At 39.2% G+C, this 18269-nt stretch overlaps 1 protein-coding gene across 1 annotated transcript in view; it reads right to left on the bottom strand.

Annotated features, from left to right (window-relative positions):
* Positions 1–1315: 1315 nt before the first annotated feature.
* Positions 1316–18269, bottom strand: part of ACER3 (alkaline ceramidase 3) — a gene marked incomplete at its 5' end in the record, with an annotated part of 56824 nt that continues 39870 nt past the window's right edge. Inside the window, 5 exons of the mRNA XM_039561728.1 lie at positions 1316–7569; positions 8075–8120; positions 9657–9761; positions 12171–12272; positions 15526–15584. Of these exons, the coding sequence (XP_039417662.1) occupies positions 7516–7569; positions 8075–8120; positions 9657–9761; positions 12171–12272; positions 15526–15584 (366 nt within the window). The remainder of the gene's footprint in view (positions 7570–8074; positions 8121–9656; positions 9762–12170; positions 12273–15525; positions 15585–18269) is intronic.

Here is an 18269-nt window from a genome sequence, read left to right as displayed (position 1 = left end):
CACAACCATGGTCCATGTCCCCATGGGGACCCATCTGAAGAGCCCTCAAAAATGACCCACAGAAGAGACAAACCCATCGCAGCTCCATTAGTGATTGCATTATCTCATCCATCTCCATGAACTTTGGAACAGATATCCAGGCTGGAGAGTCAGCTCCTCTGCTAACTGGCAGCAACTGTCTCCATACAGCACCATGAGCAGCCAAATCTGTGATTAGAGCCATTGGGATTTAAGTGGTGCACGTTTAGACTTTCACTTCTAGCCTTTGAACAGGTTGAATTAAAAAAAACCCCAAAAAACAAGGGGGGAGTTGAAATGGGGGAAAGAGAGAAATTAATAAAGCTGCAAGTAAACTGGCAATCTTGAAAGGGAATCATCAAGCTCAAAATTCAATTTTCTGGTTGGGAGGAGGGCTTTTACAGAACCACAATGTTTTTATCCCCAGGGAAATTTCAAAGTATTACTCAGTTCTAGGCCAGCCACAAGCTCAATATGCAAAGCTGGATTTCACCCAGCCCCAGGGTTCTGGCAACACTTGTCTGCCGAGTCTGGATAGGCCTCTGTTCGCAGCACCACTGAGAGCAGGTGGCACAGCTTGCCCCAGCCATTTACACCACTGGCTCTGAGGTTTGCTGCCCCGTGGCTTGGCCCCTGAATAGTTAACTCCAGGCTGTCCCTGCAGAGGCACAGCTTTGAGAGAGATAAGCAGGAGAAAATGGGGTTTCTGAGCACCTGGGAGAACAGCCAGAAGTGGGGAAAACACCTGATGGTCATTACCAGACTCTGGCTGCTGGGGAGTGATGAGACTTGCTGGATTAGTGCCTGGTTGTTCACAATTCCTGCCTGGAGAGGTTCTGCCCTGCAGTGATTATCCTCCTCTCTCACTGAAAGGAAGAGGAAAAGGCTGAAGCAAAGAGTGTGCAAACTGCACACTCTGGTCTGCCTGCATGTTCCCCTGACTCCTGCCCTTTTCCTCTCCTACCCATGTCCCATACCTGAGGTCCCCTCTAACCGGTGTGTGCTGGGGAAGGCCTTTGAAGGGAAGAAGGTCCTGCAGTATTTACAGCCAACACTACAACTCCGAGCAAGGCCCAGTGCTCAAAGGGCCCCAGCACAAGGCAGAAAGATCGGGGAACCCTACTGCCATGGAGGCTTTTGGCTTCAGGCAGGCAGCTGCCCCATCCAGGCAGGACACACAAATCCTGCTGTGCTACTTGCACACCACCAGCCAAGACGTACAACCACCCATGTACTGAACAGCATCCAGATGAACTCGCCAGCCCTGTGCAACACAAAAGCCAAGAACCACTTGGGAGAAGTATTTAAAACAAAATTCTTTAATAGTTTGTACTATAAAGACACAAATTAGTGCTTGACTGCAGCATGAATAACAAATGAAACATATTAAATATTTCAAAGCTACTGTGCTTTGGAAAACAAGATATGCTGATACATATAAGCCTAACATTAGTTACCAGCTGGTTTAGTAGGAAGAGTCAGTTCAGCATATCAAAATTGTCAATAAGCGTTTCTCAACGTAGGTGTGTTCTACAAATCAACTGCTACTCATCTGTCACAGTGCTGCTATCCATCTGCAACAATGTACTGAATTTCAGGAAGAAACATCACATGTTAGAAGTCATAGTGTCAATGTTAGAAAGTTTAGTCACATAATGCACAGGAGATTTCCTGTCCACTCCAGGTGGACAGATGTTGTTTGATCAGACAGTAACATCATCTGTGCATTAAGCCGAGATCAACTGTCAACATGAAACAGTCAACAACAATTTGGAAAATCAAGAGAAAAATTAGTTCCTGTTCAGTCTAAGGACTAACTACTGCTTAAGCTGCTTGAAAACCTCTCTTCCAAAATCCAGGGAGCAGTAGTATACACAAAGTTCTTCCACAGCTTTAATGTAGAAAACATTTTGGTACATGACTTGCTATGAGCCATTTTATTTAACACTGTCTTTGGAGAAACGTATGTATGTTCCAGAGCTTTGGGGGACAGAATGAGGAATCTAAGATTGTGCTTATAGCTATTCCTGTGGACAAATAAACAAAAGACCCTTTATCTTTGCATTTTTAAAAATCTTGACAATCTGCTCTTTAACATCAGGCAGATTCAATTTGTGTGGTATGTGTGCAAAAAAAAAAAAAAATTGCAGGCACTGGTTTAGGGTCTCACATGAACTCTGAACTTGGTTCTTCTTAAATGTACAATTACATACTTAGTCAAACCTAAACATTTTCAACATGTAAAATGGGAGATTTCTAAAGTAAGAGGTTCAGGCACCAAACCTGCCTCCCAAATTGCACATATGAATACCCCTATCCCAGCCCTGTTTAGAGCATCTGGCTGGGAGCTCCGATAAGGGGGCTCTGCATAAAGTGCTTGCTTGACTGCTGTGCCCACAAACGGCCTGTCACTGAACTACACAACCCAAAATAAACACCTGCTGCACTGCTAAATCCCTCAGCCAGCTTTCAAAGCCTGGAAAGAGGCAACAGCATCAGGAAGGTGGGTAGTCAGGCTCAAGTTTGAGTCAAACAGAGGCAGACATGTACTGGATAACTAGCTGGAAAGCCACTAAAAATAGCACTGTGATTCCTGCAGAATGAGAATTTTCAACAAAAATTGACCCCCCACCTACCAAAGACCTTGTCTTACAGACCTCAGAAGAGAACACAGCCCCAGCTCTCAGAAAAGCCTTGCAACAGCGAGATCAGGCACTTGGCAGCTGTAGGCAGTTGTGCGTGAGGAACTGAACAAAGAAACCCCAAACCAATTTTAAGTTACACAGGATGTTCTCTGTCTTTAGGTTACAGACTCAAATAAAGCTGGCAGAGGACATTCCAGATGGATCAGAAATGCATTCATTCATGTATGAAACAATCTGTGTCATGTTCCATCCTCATAAAACAGCCCCTAAGTCATCTACAATGAACTGAATGTAACAGAAACTACATCACTTCTGTGGTGAAGAGAGCAGAGTCAACATGGGAAGTTAAAAGTATAAATAACAAGACATTCAAGTATCTAAAGTGCAGATACCAGGAGGGTGGTTGACGTAATACTACAGGATTCTGTGCTTAATCTTTTGTTATTTTCTTTTCATGTAAGATTTCTTAATCTCCTTCTGGCTTTGCTCTGCTCATGTGTAGTAAAGACTCCATCATTTATCCTTCTTCATGATAAAGTCTCTCAGTCAAACAGCACTTTGCAGTTAAAGCCTCCCAGTGCCTACTTATAAAGTGCAGATGGGGTTTAAAGTAAACCGAAAGTTTTACCTCAATATGTTAATCTAAATTATGGGGCACAGATTACCCCAAAATGGATGTGTGTTCCTGAATTCTGATGTCTGCTAAAGAAAACAGCAGTGCTGCTGCCTGAGCAGGGCTGTACTGAATTGTTTCACCACCTGCTATTAAATGCTGTAATATATCCACAGAGAGAAACAGGTTTTAAAAAAAATGGTATTACTGAAATTCTTAAACGCAGATTAAACAAGGTGGTAGTGAACAAGGTGGTGAGAAACACTGGTGGTATTAGGAGGATTTTCTGTTGCTGAGTTTCATGTGGAAGTGTTTGCTGAAAAAGACATTCAGCTGCTTGAAACGAGGTGTTAGAAGCAAATCCACTATGGCCCAAAGAATCAACTGCATTTCAAATCATACGAATCAGCTTTAGCCAAGCAAGACAGCACAAAACAGGATTAAAATAGAATGAAAGTAATTATAAAGCAATATTTTCCATCATGTCCCTCCCAAAAGATTTTGCTACACCTGTCTGAATTGAAGTCCTCCTACTCGAATCTCTCTCTAAAGCAGCCAGACTTACACACAGACGAGTGGCAGACTGAGCACAAGCTGTAAATGACAGACACCAAACAAGTCAGGAGAGTGAAGAGAGGCAGCCACGAATCAGTACAATACTCTTGCCACTCTCAGGGGCTGCACGGTCTAAGTCAGGCTGCTCTGACGTGCACACATTCAGGCAAATATAATTAAGGGCACAGGTATGGTACAATACATGACAGAGGTAGATCAGCAAGTGGCATGACTGCATCTTCCAACTCTGACTGGGGAGAGTTTTCTAAACACTCATGGGCAGCACATCATGCCTGTGCTAACAGAAAAAGCACTAAGATGAAGTCTGGAGATGACTAATACTGCTAGCCAACAACACTGCCTTCAAAACATGGATGAGATTCCTCCTCACATCTTTAGTTCTGGAGAATTCATGTCTTGAGCTGTATCCAAAAAATCTAAATTCCCAGAATAGGGTATGGGTTTGATCTGTACTGTGAGAGTAATTTTGAAGTTTTTTCTCTTATTTTCAAGAAAGAATTTTTCAGCTCACGGACTGCAGAGGTACTTTGCTGCTCATTTGTGTCAAATTGATGTATGGTGGCAGATTTCGTGGTTCTTCATAGATATTAAGGAATAGGAGAATTCATTGCTATCAAGTCTGTCCAACACATCCTGTAGAATTAATACCAAATGACACCTGCTACTCCCATAATTCTCTTTAAAGTAGCTGCTCTCTGAATCCCACTCAAAAAACAGGATCACACATGACTTTCTAAGATGTAGTGCAAGAAAGTTTGGGATATGCTGCTCTAAGGTCTGTAGGAAAAAAAATCAACGTTGTCATACAAATGATACAAATAAAAAGCAATTAACAGACATTAATTAATTAACGTAATTACATTACAGGAGCAAGAATGTATGTCTTTCCAGGCACTAGAAAAGGCAGTCTGAATTTTAGTGACATGCAGTTAAAACCAGCTTGTCATTTTCAATATCACTCACAAGATCAGTAAGGCAGTCAAACCAAAGCACCCATGATTTTAGATTATTTATGCTAAGAAGGATACACAGGTAAATTACATTCTTCAGGGTCTAATATAACCTGTTGAAAGAAAGGCTGCTGGCAGAGTGGCAGAGGTGTGCACGTTTTTGGTCATTTGGAATGTAGGAAGAAGCCAATTTGCATAATTTTTTTAAAGATAAAAACATCAACAACAAATGATACATGAATGAAAAACTAACAGCAGCATAAAATTAAAATATGAGCTTTTCCAACTTCTTTTTTTATATCCTGACAATTCAATAAGACTTGAAAACCACCCCCCACCATACACTTCCTTGTTGCAAATGTGTAGAAGAATCAACAAGTTTCTTTAAAATATTCCATTGTAGAGATGCCTGATCAATAAGAAAGTGGCTTTTCAAGACACTCTGGTTCTTGCAATTACTAAACTAAACAGAGCCCCCAGATCCTTCAGTAACAATACTAAGGCCACTAAAATAAAGTTTTTTTTCATTTTCATAAAAATAATACCATACCTAGCAGATGTCACAAGTCACTGTTGATATGTCTTCCTGCTGCACTGCTTCTCTTACGGGACTCCTTCCCTAACTTATGAACACATGTAAACATACTAAATAAGAAAATGGGATACAGTCTGTGGAAAAATGCTTGAGAAAGCCTGGAGGTGAACAGGCAGGCACTTATTTTCAAGCTACATTTTTGAAACAGTTCTCAAATCTCTTTACAAAAAATATGCCTTCTGGATAATTAAAGACACTTGATCCAGAACAGCTTTTTCCTGCCTCTATGCTAGTTCTTCTAACTTCTTTCAGTCTGAAGAGCGCTCAAATTTCCCAACATAGATGCTGACCTTGTCTATGGAACTGGAGCCTACAGATAGCAAAGCTGTTCTAAAGTTACCCTTCAGGTGTCTTTATAGGGATGTACAGGTTGAAATGTACTGCTATCAGCACGTGCTTAAACCTCACTGAACTCACTCAAGGTTAAGTATCTTTTTCCAGCCCAGAGTTTGGTGTTATTTGATCTCAAGGGTCCAGGGTCGTCGCATAACAAAAGCCACAGTTTTATTTGGAGGTTCATGTCAGTAGGAGAGTTACTGATGGACGTGGAAGATGCAGAGAAACTGCAGACAGAGAAAAAGACATTACAGGGAGGAGACCATTTTAGCCAGCACTGATTGTTCAATAGTCAGGACTTTGAGACCTGGCAGACAGCTTTACAGCTACATTACCATGCTTTACTGCTGTGAGCATGTTGTAAATCAATACAGAATGGGATTTTGGATCACTCTGAGCATTTCCCTTTTTTTCTTCATGGCAAGAAGGATAAATCCCTCAGAGCATCAAAAGCAGACAAAAATTGCATAGCGTGGCAGCAAGTAGGCACAGACTCTGTTAGTTGCCCCAAAATCAAGAACGTCAAAACCACAGCCTTCACTTGAGGTATATCTTGAAAAACTGTGTTAGTTTAATGTTTTCTTTACATTTACTTATTAACTTCCATCAGCTGGGTAGATAAAAATTGCAGAAAATAGAGGGTTTGTCTCCCCCATTAATCCCCAAAGTCGGGTTTTAAAAGGTGGTCAGCTTTCTCACAGACTAACCATGTGATAGATTAAAAGCAAGCAAAGTGCTGCCACTTATATTTGAGGGTATCGTCAACCTCAGTCTTGTTCTTTATACCTCCTTCACTGTTTCTGAATAAGAAGATGCATCTGAAAGTTAGACCACTATTTAAGACTTGTAAAATAAGAGAAAGATGAATTCAAAGCTAAACTAGAGCATATCTGAGGTGTTTGTCAATCTGTAGTATGAATGGGAAATGGGAAGTTAAAGGCAGGGTTAGAAAAGGACGTACGTAAATAACAATTACAAAAAAATAAAAGAGTGTTTCTTATCTTTCTACAGTCACTCTACAGTTTTGTGATGAATCACTGGTCCAACAAATTAGGAACTGAGTTTCCAGACACAAACAAGAACATCTATAAGGCTTCACCATTTCAGTGTCTTCTGCTGGTCACACCCTGGAACATCCTCCATGATGAACCTCTTGGTTGGACTAAAGAGAAAATGGAAGCTTGGTACAAAATGAACTAATGGTATCGCAACCATTTTGCTTAAAATATAAATTGCCAAAGGAGGCTGTGGAAAAGCAAGATAGAATAAAGGCTTAAATCAACCATTACATACTTCATTAATTCTATAAAAGTGCAAGGTTAAAGTAGTTTGGGTTAAGCATTCAGTTCACTATAGGCCACACAAACGCTTAGCTTGGCCATCAATGGCCTGGTTTTGTCATTCAGTTACTAATATTAGTTTAGACCACAGAAAGAACAAAAACTGAATGAAAAAACGTGTGCAATCCACTTCAAAAATGGTTAGTTTTCTGTGACCAGCACGAAATATTACCTCAGTATCATCAGCTATACAATATATACATAAAACCCTTGTGTCTTAATCTTTGTTTTAACAACTTAGAATAAAGCTGTACTAAATGCTATTTCCCTAGTGTGCCAGCTCTTCGCTCTGTTCTGGCTGACTGGCCTCACAGCACAGAGGAGTCCTTTAATAGCAATGGTACTTGGATTGATCCATAATTTTGACACTTCAGCCAGAGTAACTGTTGAAATGCTTTATTCAGCCAGGCCAGGTGATCGCGTGCTGCTGCCCAGGGCTCTGTCAAAGCTTCTTGGGTGGCTCCACCAGAAGAACAGGCCATATCCCAAAAACAAACTGTCAAAAGAGAAATAGGAATAGGGGAAAGACTCCTTGGAATATTATGTTTCTTGGAACAGAAACCAAACACTATTAAACATATTCTAATGATAGGATGAAAGGGGAATGGCTTTAAAATGAAAGACAGTAAGTTTCGATTGGATATTATTAAGAAGAAATTCTTTATTTTGAGGGTGGTGAGGCACTGGCACAGGTTGCCCAGAGAAGTTGTGGATGTTCCACCCCTGGAAATGTTCAAGGCCAGGTTGGAGTAACCTGGGCGCTCTGAGTAACCTGGTCTAGGGGAAGGTGTCCCTTCCCATGGCAGGGGGGCTGAAACTAAATAATCATTGAGGTCCCTTCCAACCCAAACCATTCTCTGATTCTATGAAAATTTCAACTGCATTTCTTGGGATGTAAGCAGAATTCAAAGGCAGTCCTAACAGGCATAATTATTGAGCCCCACCACAAGATCAAAGCACAAGATATTCAAATGTACATTAATAAACACAAAATAGCTTACCTTCACCTTTGGCCTGTGTTTCAGGAAAAGTGTCCTTGTATATAAACTGAGGAGAAGGAAAAAAGCATGCTTAAAATTTCAGGTCTAAGGCAGCACATAAAATAACGATGTCCTGAACCCAGTTTTATTTTCCAACAAGAAAAGAATTGTTTCTGTGATTGCAGAGCTACCTATTCTGCCTAGATTTAGTAGAAATAGGAGATGTTAGCTTCCAGTAAATACCTCTGTAGCAGACTAATCAGCAAACTAATTTACCCTATCAGCTATGTGGGGAGAAAGAAACCCTGAGAGGTACAAAAAAAAAAAAAAATTAAACAGGGACTCGAGCCTGTCATTCTAGAAGGATGAAATTAAATCAGTGTACCACAAAATCTAGCAGATGCTAAAGGGGTAAAAAGCAGCATAGCTTGATTCTATATCTTATTTTTATTCTTAGACACTTTCTCCTCTCAGTAGATCTTTTCCTGTGAATGGCCTCACGACTTTTAAGTGGTGATGCCACTTTGTGGCATGTCGGAAAACCCTTGCCTATGCTTGATTCCTGTAAGGAATTTTCTTTAAAATATTACCTCAAGCTCTTTAGGGTAGCAGACAAGCTGTAAGCCAAAATGGAGCAACTGTTTTCCACATACCTTGGCATATTTAACGTATACATTTATATATATATAAATGTACATCTGTATATATACATTTACAGACGGATAGGTACATATGTGTGCATCTATATACACATAAATGTAACTATAAGCTATCAGATAATCTATTGGAAATGTACTTATTTTCCTTCTATTAGGTATTTTAACATCTGACAAAAAAGGTGAATGCCATGTAAGATGTAGAAAAACGGATATGTAATCAAGCTCCCTGAACTACACAGCATGTATATGTAAAACAGACATTCTCTCAGTTACGGTTAAGTGGTAAAATATTATTTCATTATATGATGAACAAACTGCAGAAATTCTTCACAGATTTCAGCTTACATTCTATCCTCACCCCTGGTTCCACTAGATGGTGGTACAGAGCCAAAATGAGACAAATCTGCTGGATCTAGACTTGCTACCTTACACTCTTTTTTAAGTCTCCTCCTAAACCTTATATCCTACCCCTCTGGGAACAGCTCCACTACAACTACTTCAGCCATCATCCTTCTGCACTACAGCAGGATGCCTGCTGGTTTTCAGGAGCGACAGTGCCTATCAAAAGATGAGTTAAGCTCCTAAATTTAAACATGTTCAAGTACTTCAGGATTGCTGCTCAAGAACAGACAGGTATTAATGGCTTACATTCTGAAATTCACATACTGTCAAATGGTTTTGGTTTAACTGCCACAGGGTTCCCATTTCTGAATTAAATTTTCTTGAAAAACCGTGACTGTTTAAAGATTAGTGGTTACATTTTGAAGAATATAAACTAGTTTTAGAGAGTTTTTAGATCAGTTGCAAAGAGGAAAGAAAACCTCACACCAGTTTAATAAGTAATTTTCCTGCTCTTCTGGATGATACAATATTCTGAAGTACATCTGAACCTGAGAAAACTCATAAGATCTCTGTGAACATCCAGTTTAGAAAACATTTCTTACCTTAGCAGGATATGCAGGTAAGAACCCAGGCCTGTGAGAATATGCCACCATGCATGAAACTGTGTCACAGCTCCCACCACAGGAGGCATCTTCTCTCGTAGTGCTCTGAAAGAAAGAAATATCATGCAGTGGGATATTTTTCCCCAGCTAAGCAATCTCAAATCACAATGTTGGATTGCCAGATCACACATTATTGTTTCCATATCTCAGGCACGTGCTTGATAGGTCAGGTTTTGTGGAATCAGGCTTTCAGCAGGTGAGGAGCAGCAGTTATACTTTACAGTGCCAGTACAGAGACACATCAGCAAACTGACTTTCTTATACATTTAAAGAAAACAGACATTTCTTCATATGATGAGTGATCAATAACTTCTGGACTCAAATTTCAGGGAATATATTTATGGCATCCTACAGTCCCAAATGAATTCTACCATTCTTCTCCCCCAAACCCTGTGAACTTCTGTCCATAGGATGAAATGCTGAGTTTAAGGTCTGAGAGATGAAATGGGATTTATCAGACATCATCACTTTAAATCCGGCAATCACATCACCTATCCTGCAGGTCCATGGAAGCTTAACTTGCCTTTCTCTGTTGAACTCTAAAACAGGGACAAAATGGGTGTTTAGTGAGGAAGCAATCAAAGCAGAGAGTCTGAAATACTCCACCAACATGCTTTGTATTTTGTAGCTATGGGGTGTGAACTACTAGGGAAGGGGCTAAGGGAAGGAGGTAAAGAAATAAAGAGAAGAGCTACATTGCTCTTATTTCTCCTGCTCACTAGGCTTCTGCAGATAATGCCTATTTTGGTTGATGGTGGAACAAATGTTTGCATCTGCTGGTCTTTTTTTTTTTTTTCACTTTCATTTCACTTGTCAAAACAAAAAATGGAAAACAACGATTGCATGTGTTAAGGAAGAAAAATCTGCAGCTCCCGGAATACATCCTTACTGCTTGATATTACAGTGCTTGGTCCAAAGCTGCTCAGCCACAAATATTAGCACAGAGTTTTGATTGAGTCAGCCCAGCAATGACACAGTGGAATACACAGTCAGTCCAGCACAACCTCCAAGCCTTTGGATGGCAGGAAATTTCAAAGCCCAAAATCAGAAGTGTGTGGTTCCTACCAGAGAAACTGTTACAGATTTTTTATTTTGATTTTTTTTAATAAGCTGCAGATTTAATGAAATATGGAACAAAAAACCTTGAATCAAAACTTAGTTTTGAACTTTAAAACCAAACAGAGCAGGTAGGTGGATGATTCACAAGTTAGACCTTCACAGAATAAAGAATTGCAAGGAATTGAAATGTATTTTCTCCAAAGGTTCAAATTATAATACCCCCTGGAGAAATCCAAGGCTCTGTAGATGTCTGATTAAAGCTAGTAAACAAGTTTGTTTTTTTTTTTTCCCAGCACCATAACCAAACAAGTATTACAGGAAAGACACTAAAATTTTTTCCCCTTATGAAATGAGGATGGAAAAAAGTGCCTCAGCAGCTGGTGTCAATTTTGGGCCTAGGAACCAGTTCAAAAGCCCCAAGGACCCACAGCAGCTCAGCAGGTTTGGTGAATTGGGGGTAATGACCTCACCAGTGATGTGAGGCAGCTGCAAAAATCAACCCTGGTGCCAATATTTGCAAAGTAACTGTAAACCCAGCCACTTGTGCTGCCAAATAACTACTCCATTCCACCCGTATCAAGCGCTTCTAGGGATGAGGATCATGTATTATATTCATTTAAGAAAAAAGTTTCAAGAATACTCTGTTGGAATTAACTTTCAGTTGGCTTAACCTAGCACAGGGACTACAGAGCAAGACAGGATAGAAAACTTTGGATTTCTTTACAGCACACTGTTATTAGGCTCTGACAAAGCAACCTACCAGGACAATTCTGTACAACACAGACCCCATGGCATTACAGCATTTCAAACAGTCAAAAATGTATTTTTCTGGATGCTGGAATTAACCTTTCCATCTCCTCCAGCTTGTTGAGCAACACATGAATTCCAACTAGGTGTTGTTTATTGGTAACATGGATATTGTAATAGGTATTTCTTCAACAGTAGTAGCAGTAGTAGTAGCAGTAGTTCTGCATGTCTTCTTTAACAAGCAGAACTACTGCTTTTAATATTTTCCTGGGAAATGTAAGAGCAGAAACCCCAAAAAGCCCAAACCAGCAGGATAAAAACACACTCAGATGAAAACATACTCATTCACTCAAGTGTGAATAGCAGGCTTTAGTCAGCAACAGATCCTCAGAGTTACCTCAGTGACATTATTTCTCCCAATTTAATTTGAAGTTAAAGAGAAATAACAAAATAAATCTATAAATGGTTAAAAAAAGGCCTCTTAAGTGCTGACTCTAGCCATGAGCAATCTGCATAAAACCTCATGGATGCTTTGTAGGCAGCACACCATATATACAATGAGATGGACTTGAATATGCACCACAGAAATAATCCAATCTTTATACTAAAAAGCTATTAAGAGCTATCTAGACAAGTGAAAAGACTCACCTCAATTTATCACAGAAAATGTTGTCCACATTCCAGAGAAAAAATCCCATTAAAAATACAGTTAAAGATGTATAGCCTAGACCTCTAAGCCATGGGTATACCCTAGAGAGAGAGAGAAATAATGCAAAGTTTAGTTCAGAATGCTTTAAGATACAGAAATATACTACATTAAATATGTGAAACATACAAAAATACTGTTATATATAAATAAAATGCTTTATTAATTTGGTTTTCTCCCCAAAAGAAAGAAAATACCAACTTCAAATTTCATCTGTTTAAATATTGTATTTTACTTCTCCTCTCTCAGTCTCTGAGACTGTTCTTTTACTTCTATAATTATAATTGTTTTCCCAAATACTGCACTCTCCGAGCAAAACCAAAAAGTGGGAAAACTAAAGTTGGCTAAAAGGTACTAATTCTTCAGTCCCATGTATATTCTTTCATTGAAAAAACAAACAAACAAGCAAACAAAAGAAGAGGCTCTTTTCCAAGAGACAATATCCCTATACTAGGTGATTTGTATAAATACAGTCTTTCAAAATTATTCTTTTGTGAATGTAGACCACTGTGACCAATAACTAACCAAATGAATGGTATTAAACCCCAGTACTTTTAGTTCTTTTTAGTTGAATGCTACTGGGAATAGAAAAATGTCAATTTAATTTTGGGAGAAAAAAAGTCCTCTTTAAGATATGGAAAACACACTGAAGACTCAGGTGCAAGAAAGTGCATCATTAATAAATTTGCTTTCCCTATCTACATTCAGGTTGGAACATGGAATTGTAAACTTTTTACATGAAGGGCTCCTTTCCCACTAATAAGACAAGTCCAAAAGCAAACCCAAATCCAATCCCGAAAGGCTGCCACAACATACTGTTCAGGTTATTTTTAAGCATTATGAATGCACAGTTGAGATTCTGGGTTAAAACACATTCCTGAGCTGCTTTTTCCTCCCCTGTGTGTGTTATAGCACATTTCAGAGCTGTGAGCACTGGGAAACAAAATGTGCAAAACACAACAGGTAGAGCTTCCTCCACAGGGCAAGCTAACCAGATACAAGCTGTACATATTCACAAATTGACTGCCAATATAAACTAGAAAAATTATTATTTGTTTAGTATAATAAATATGTGGAGCACCATGCAGTACATGGCAGAGACTACACTGTAGTATTCCCCCCTCAAAGCTCCAGAGACATAAGCAAGACCAGGACACGACAGAGCACAAAATAGTATATTAAACATGCTGGTAATTAGGTAATTATAGCTAGAATAGTTGAGGAACAAATAGGGGTGTTTTGTGAAGGAATCAACTGGCATCGCTTATTAATAGGGAACATGCTTTGTGAACAGAGAATAACATTTGCCCAGTTGTAATCTTGGGAAGGAAGCAGACCTAAGAAAGAGATGAGAAGCATGGGGGGAACAGGCAGGAAGAGGAACAACTGGTGAGGATAGGATGAGGTAGCAGCCTGGAAGGAATAACATGCTATTCTTTGGGATTTTCACTCTAATCTCAGAGTGACTTCAAGCCCCACACTAAGAGATATGAGTGATAGGAAGTGAAGTAAGAAAAAACAAGCAGAAATCAGGGTCAGTATGTAAGCTGGAACAGACTTGGCCAAGTGCTAGGACTACTGATGGAAATACAGGAATACGTTCTAGCAGTGCAGAGGAAGTAAATCCAAGAGTGCTTGGGGATGAATTTTAGAGAAAAAAAAGGGTACCTTCAGGTTGACACAGCTTCTCTAGCAGAACTAATTTAAAATTAGCAGTAGTTTAGTTAAAATTTAGAACTAGTTTAAACCTACTTCTCTTCCCATCCCAACTTTCTACCCAGTTTGCATAATAACACCAAAGGGGAAATAAGTTTTTGCAGGGCCCTGTTGCAATGAAGTGATCAAGCTAATTAAGAAAATACACTCCAAGCCCCTAAAACTGAAGCAAAAAGTAGGTGGAACTTCAGATGGAGCAAAACAATGAATGATACTTTGGGAGTGAAGGTGGTGATGTTACTGGTAAAGACAGAAGACTATGAAATGCCTCAGAAATAATGAGAATGCATAACTGTGGAACTTGCAGAACTAGAAAAATAGCAGGTCCAAGAGTTTGTCTACACAGACAGAAATTTAATCTAAGTGACTAGAACTGTGATAAATCCTTTAATAAGATCAAAATTAAAATGACTTGAATTTGATTCAATTTATTTCCCCTTGGAGGTAAATTAATGTAGTATCACTTGAGATCTCTAGGCGAGGATTAAAATTTCCAGTTCATGGGTTTGAAAAGTGCCTTTAAATTGATAATTGTTCCTAAAGCTGTAATACACTATCAGTTTTAAGTTCTTCTTGCTTAATAAAAAAAGTCTGTGAACATTTGCACTTGGTCTGTGGGAATTTCTTGGGGAAAGCCAAACCACGGGAACTGAAATAGCAATTGGAAGGTGATTCAATGAATGTACTTGATCCTTGTGGGTCTCTTCCAACTCAGAATATCTGAGTATGATATGATACTTCAAATTCACATTTTGTTAAATTCTTCCTTGTGTTCCTGAACAGATACATGTGGAACTTGAAACAAAGTTTAACAGAAAGCACAGTTAAAATGATGACAGAAGAAAGAAATAAGTAATTTTCAGAAGCAATCCCCAAACACATGAGAACACCAGTATTCACAGGGAATAGACAGAAATGGGCCCCTGAGAGCTAAAGGTATGTGTTTACTGCAGTACTGATTAAATTCCATTTTCCTTCCTTTAACCTACCAAGTCTGTGCTCTGATGGTTTTAATGCTTCTCAATGTCTCCTAACACTTTTAATGCCTTTTGTTTGTTACAGTTTTTATTTCTATTTCCATAATATTGCACCTAACTTTACCCTATCAAAACTGTAAGAAAAACTACCATGTGTTATTACTTTTTACATTTGAACTTTAATACTTGAGCAGGGAAGAGGAAAGGAAATTACTAAGTGATGGTTCCTTTCTGCAGTCTTACCACTCTCCGGGCATCATCAGTAGAGTTTCAACACTAGCAACAGATTTACCCAGCAATATGAAGACAAACTCCATTTCTGGTTAAATCCCAGGCTAACAGCTGAAGCCACCAGCAGAACACCTGGCAGTAAACACTGATCATAAGTGTAGAAATCTCAGTTTAGTTTAATGGTATCCCAGTGGCTTCAAAAAAGTGCAAGGTGATGAGTCATATTCCCTTTCAACCCAGGGGAGCCCGAGAGCTAACATTATGTACCTAGTTAAAGAAATTCTCCCACTGCCAATTTCTCATGTTAAGCCCACCAAAAAAAGCTGCAAGTGCTATGCTGTAACTTTTAATGCTGAATTAAATAGTTACTTACCATAATACTATATAAACAGATCTTAGAACTATGATGGAAACTAGTGTTCCATACATGACCTGAAAATAAAAAAAGAGATAAAATTCAGCAGTTGGGCTCAAGATATCTTATAAATTACTAGAGGAGTAAAAACATTTTGAAGTCTCTGTTGGTTTTTTTTGTTTTTAAGTGTCAGGAAAATAGCATTCCTTCTAACTTCGTCTCCACAAAACCTTCTGTTAAAGTTTCAAATAAAAGTATGATTATAAACAGTGTCCTTTATACAATTGCAGGAAAGGTCAGTTGTGTAAAACCAATGTTTCACTGTTCTGAATCAGAAAGCAAACACTAGATGGCACTCGGAAAGCATCCTGAAATCAAAACCGGTAACTAACCCCTATTCTCTCTTCTCTCTCTGTGCATTTTAGCCCAGGATAGTGTAAGCATCAGCTAAAACTGTTTCTGAAAGCTGTACTACTTTCACTGATATTTAATTAATATTTTTTCTTGAAAGCAAACACCTGAATAGACAATGCACTATTCCCACACTGAGCATCAGTATGGGCAAAAACTTTCCAGGAAGCATTTCAAACAACTATTACAGATTAAATCCAAACAATCTAATTATATAGTGGGAAGGCTGCACACTCTGAAAAGATCCATGAGCAAAATCTGACTCACCAGAGGCTTGATGAATTTGAATGCAATCACCTGACTTATATAAAAAGTCAAAGTAATAATTTATTTTTTGCCTCGTGATCTTTAAATCACTCTCCTTTTCTTATTCACAAATTTAAAAATCCATGTAACACCACCTCCAAGATATACAGATTAAAGAAGAGGAAAAAATGTGGCCAGTCATGCCTGAGAAGTGATGCAGAAGTCACTGCAGCAGGGAGGACTTTTAAACACTGGTGACATTCAATTACTTTCTATATTTTTTATTCTGAACACTGGTTTCCTCCTGCCAAAAGGCAGTTTGTTCCAAGCAACTGTGCCTTCCTCTTTTTGCCTCTCTCCAGCAGCCCACAAGCCTTTCAGTATTTTTTTCTTCCTTGTTCACTGACTTAACTTTCTCATCTTGCTTCTAGTTAGCTACTGGCTAATTCTGCCTTTGTTTTACATGAAACAGAAAAATTACAAACCTTTGCTGTCTATTTTTAAAAGTCACTAAACCTCACAGAAAGAAGTGTGCTTACAAACCAGTGTCCTTACCATGTTCTACTGACCTCCTCATACCCCTCCTTCTTTTCAACTGCCTTTGAGACAGGGACTGCCTCTCACTCTGCTGTAACTGGGGCATTCAGATCCTACTATCCTGTAAGCATGTCTAGGCATCTCACATAAAATAGGTTACTGTGATAATGGGAAGTGAAACCTGCCTTCCAAAAGTCCATAAAGGCAAATTTGCAAACTCCTTTTAGCTTTAAGGATGAGGTTAGTAGCACACACCATATTATCAGTGCACATATACAGAACAGGACAGACAACAGAACCCTTATGTTTTACAACAGGTACAAGCAAGCTCCAATGCTGACTGTTCAAAGTCAGTCAGCACAGTAGCTCTTTATTTGCATTCAGCACAAGATTAAAGAACTTCAGTAAATAAACTACTACTACTGTGTGTTCTGCTCTGTAGAGCTAAACAAAGCAAAACTATTTGAAAGGCTAATTGGTTCTGGCTTGTAATTTATACAAAGCTGTTAGTTACTTCCAGTCCCCTTGTTGGGGTACACCACATAAACCAGGAAAAAAAGAAAACCACCAAAACCTGCTAGACACAGCCTGAGTATCAAGTGCTTATCAGTCCCAAGCTAAGGGTAGGAAGGTGAGTGCTCAGGTGTGCTAGGTGCTGCACGCTGGTACAATTCTTCATTGTTGCCATTTTGCCTAAAAAGACCCCACCCACATAAATACGTTATCAGCTTCATTTAAAACAGCCCGTTTCACTTTTCTAATCAAATCCAGCAATTTATTCTAAGAGAGGGATGGTACAGAGGAAGGTAGTCATAGAAAGGCTCCTCTAGAATCCAAATTACAGTTTGATTTGCTGATATCTCTTTCTTTGCTGATCTCCTCCTTCTTAAAATTTTCATTGCTAAAATACTCCTTTGCAGCAGAGATATGGGAAAAACCTATCCATTAAGAGCAATTTCTCTCATACACGTTAGGGGTTGTGGCCACCCTTATGCTTGTACCCAAATTGCTTTTGGATTCGTTGTACAAGGAGTTAAATAGTGTCAGACTATGCCTAGAGAAACAGATCTTACAGCAGCCCAAAGCCCAGGTAAATGCTACCTTTTTCAGCAGTTGCTAAAAGCAGGAAAAAGCAAAAGCTACAAAAAGCTTTCTTTGCAAAGTTTCCAGCTTGGTATTTCCTAGTGAGTTAATGGCTTGCAGAAGAGGACAGTCTTAATGGAGGGAGGAAGGAAAAAAAAAATAAAAAGAACCTTGCAGTGACTGAAGAAAAATATGCCCAGAGCTGACACTTCAATTTCTTGCCTTTTCTGCTTCCCCACCCAAACAGGTTGTTAGCAGTAAAACACATTTGTGTTTAAAAGCCTGTGGAAGACTGGAACAACAAACTGTTCTGCTCTGCATGCTCTAATCCTCCTCCCTGAAGGTGAGCACCCAGGAGGTGTTGCTGTGATATACAGACTGTAGCTTCACGTCTCTCCCTCAGCTGTGTCTTACTAGAGGGCTACACACCAAGCTGCACAACCTAGTTCAGATGTCAGGGAGCAGTGCTTACTTTATCTCCTTTA

This window comes from Corvus cornix, chromosome 1, assembly GCF_000738735.6.
Source record: "Corvus cornix cornix isolate S_Up_H32 chromosome 1, ASM73873v5, whole genome shotgun sequence".
In the NCBI taxonomy this organism is placed as follows: domain Eukaryota; kingdom Metazoa; phylum Chordata; class Aves; order Passeriformes; family Corvidae; genus Corvus; species Corvus cornix.
Note: the sequence above shows the minus strand (reverse complement) of the source record. Positions and strands in the feature narration are given on the sequence as shown.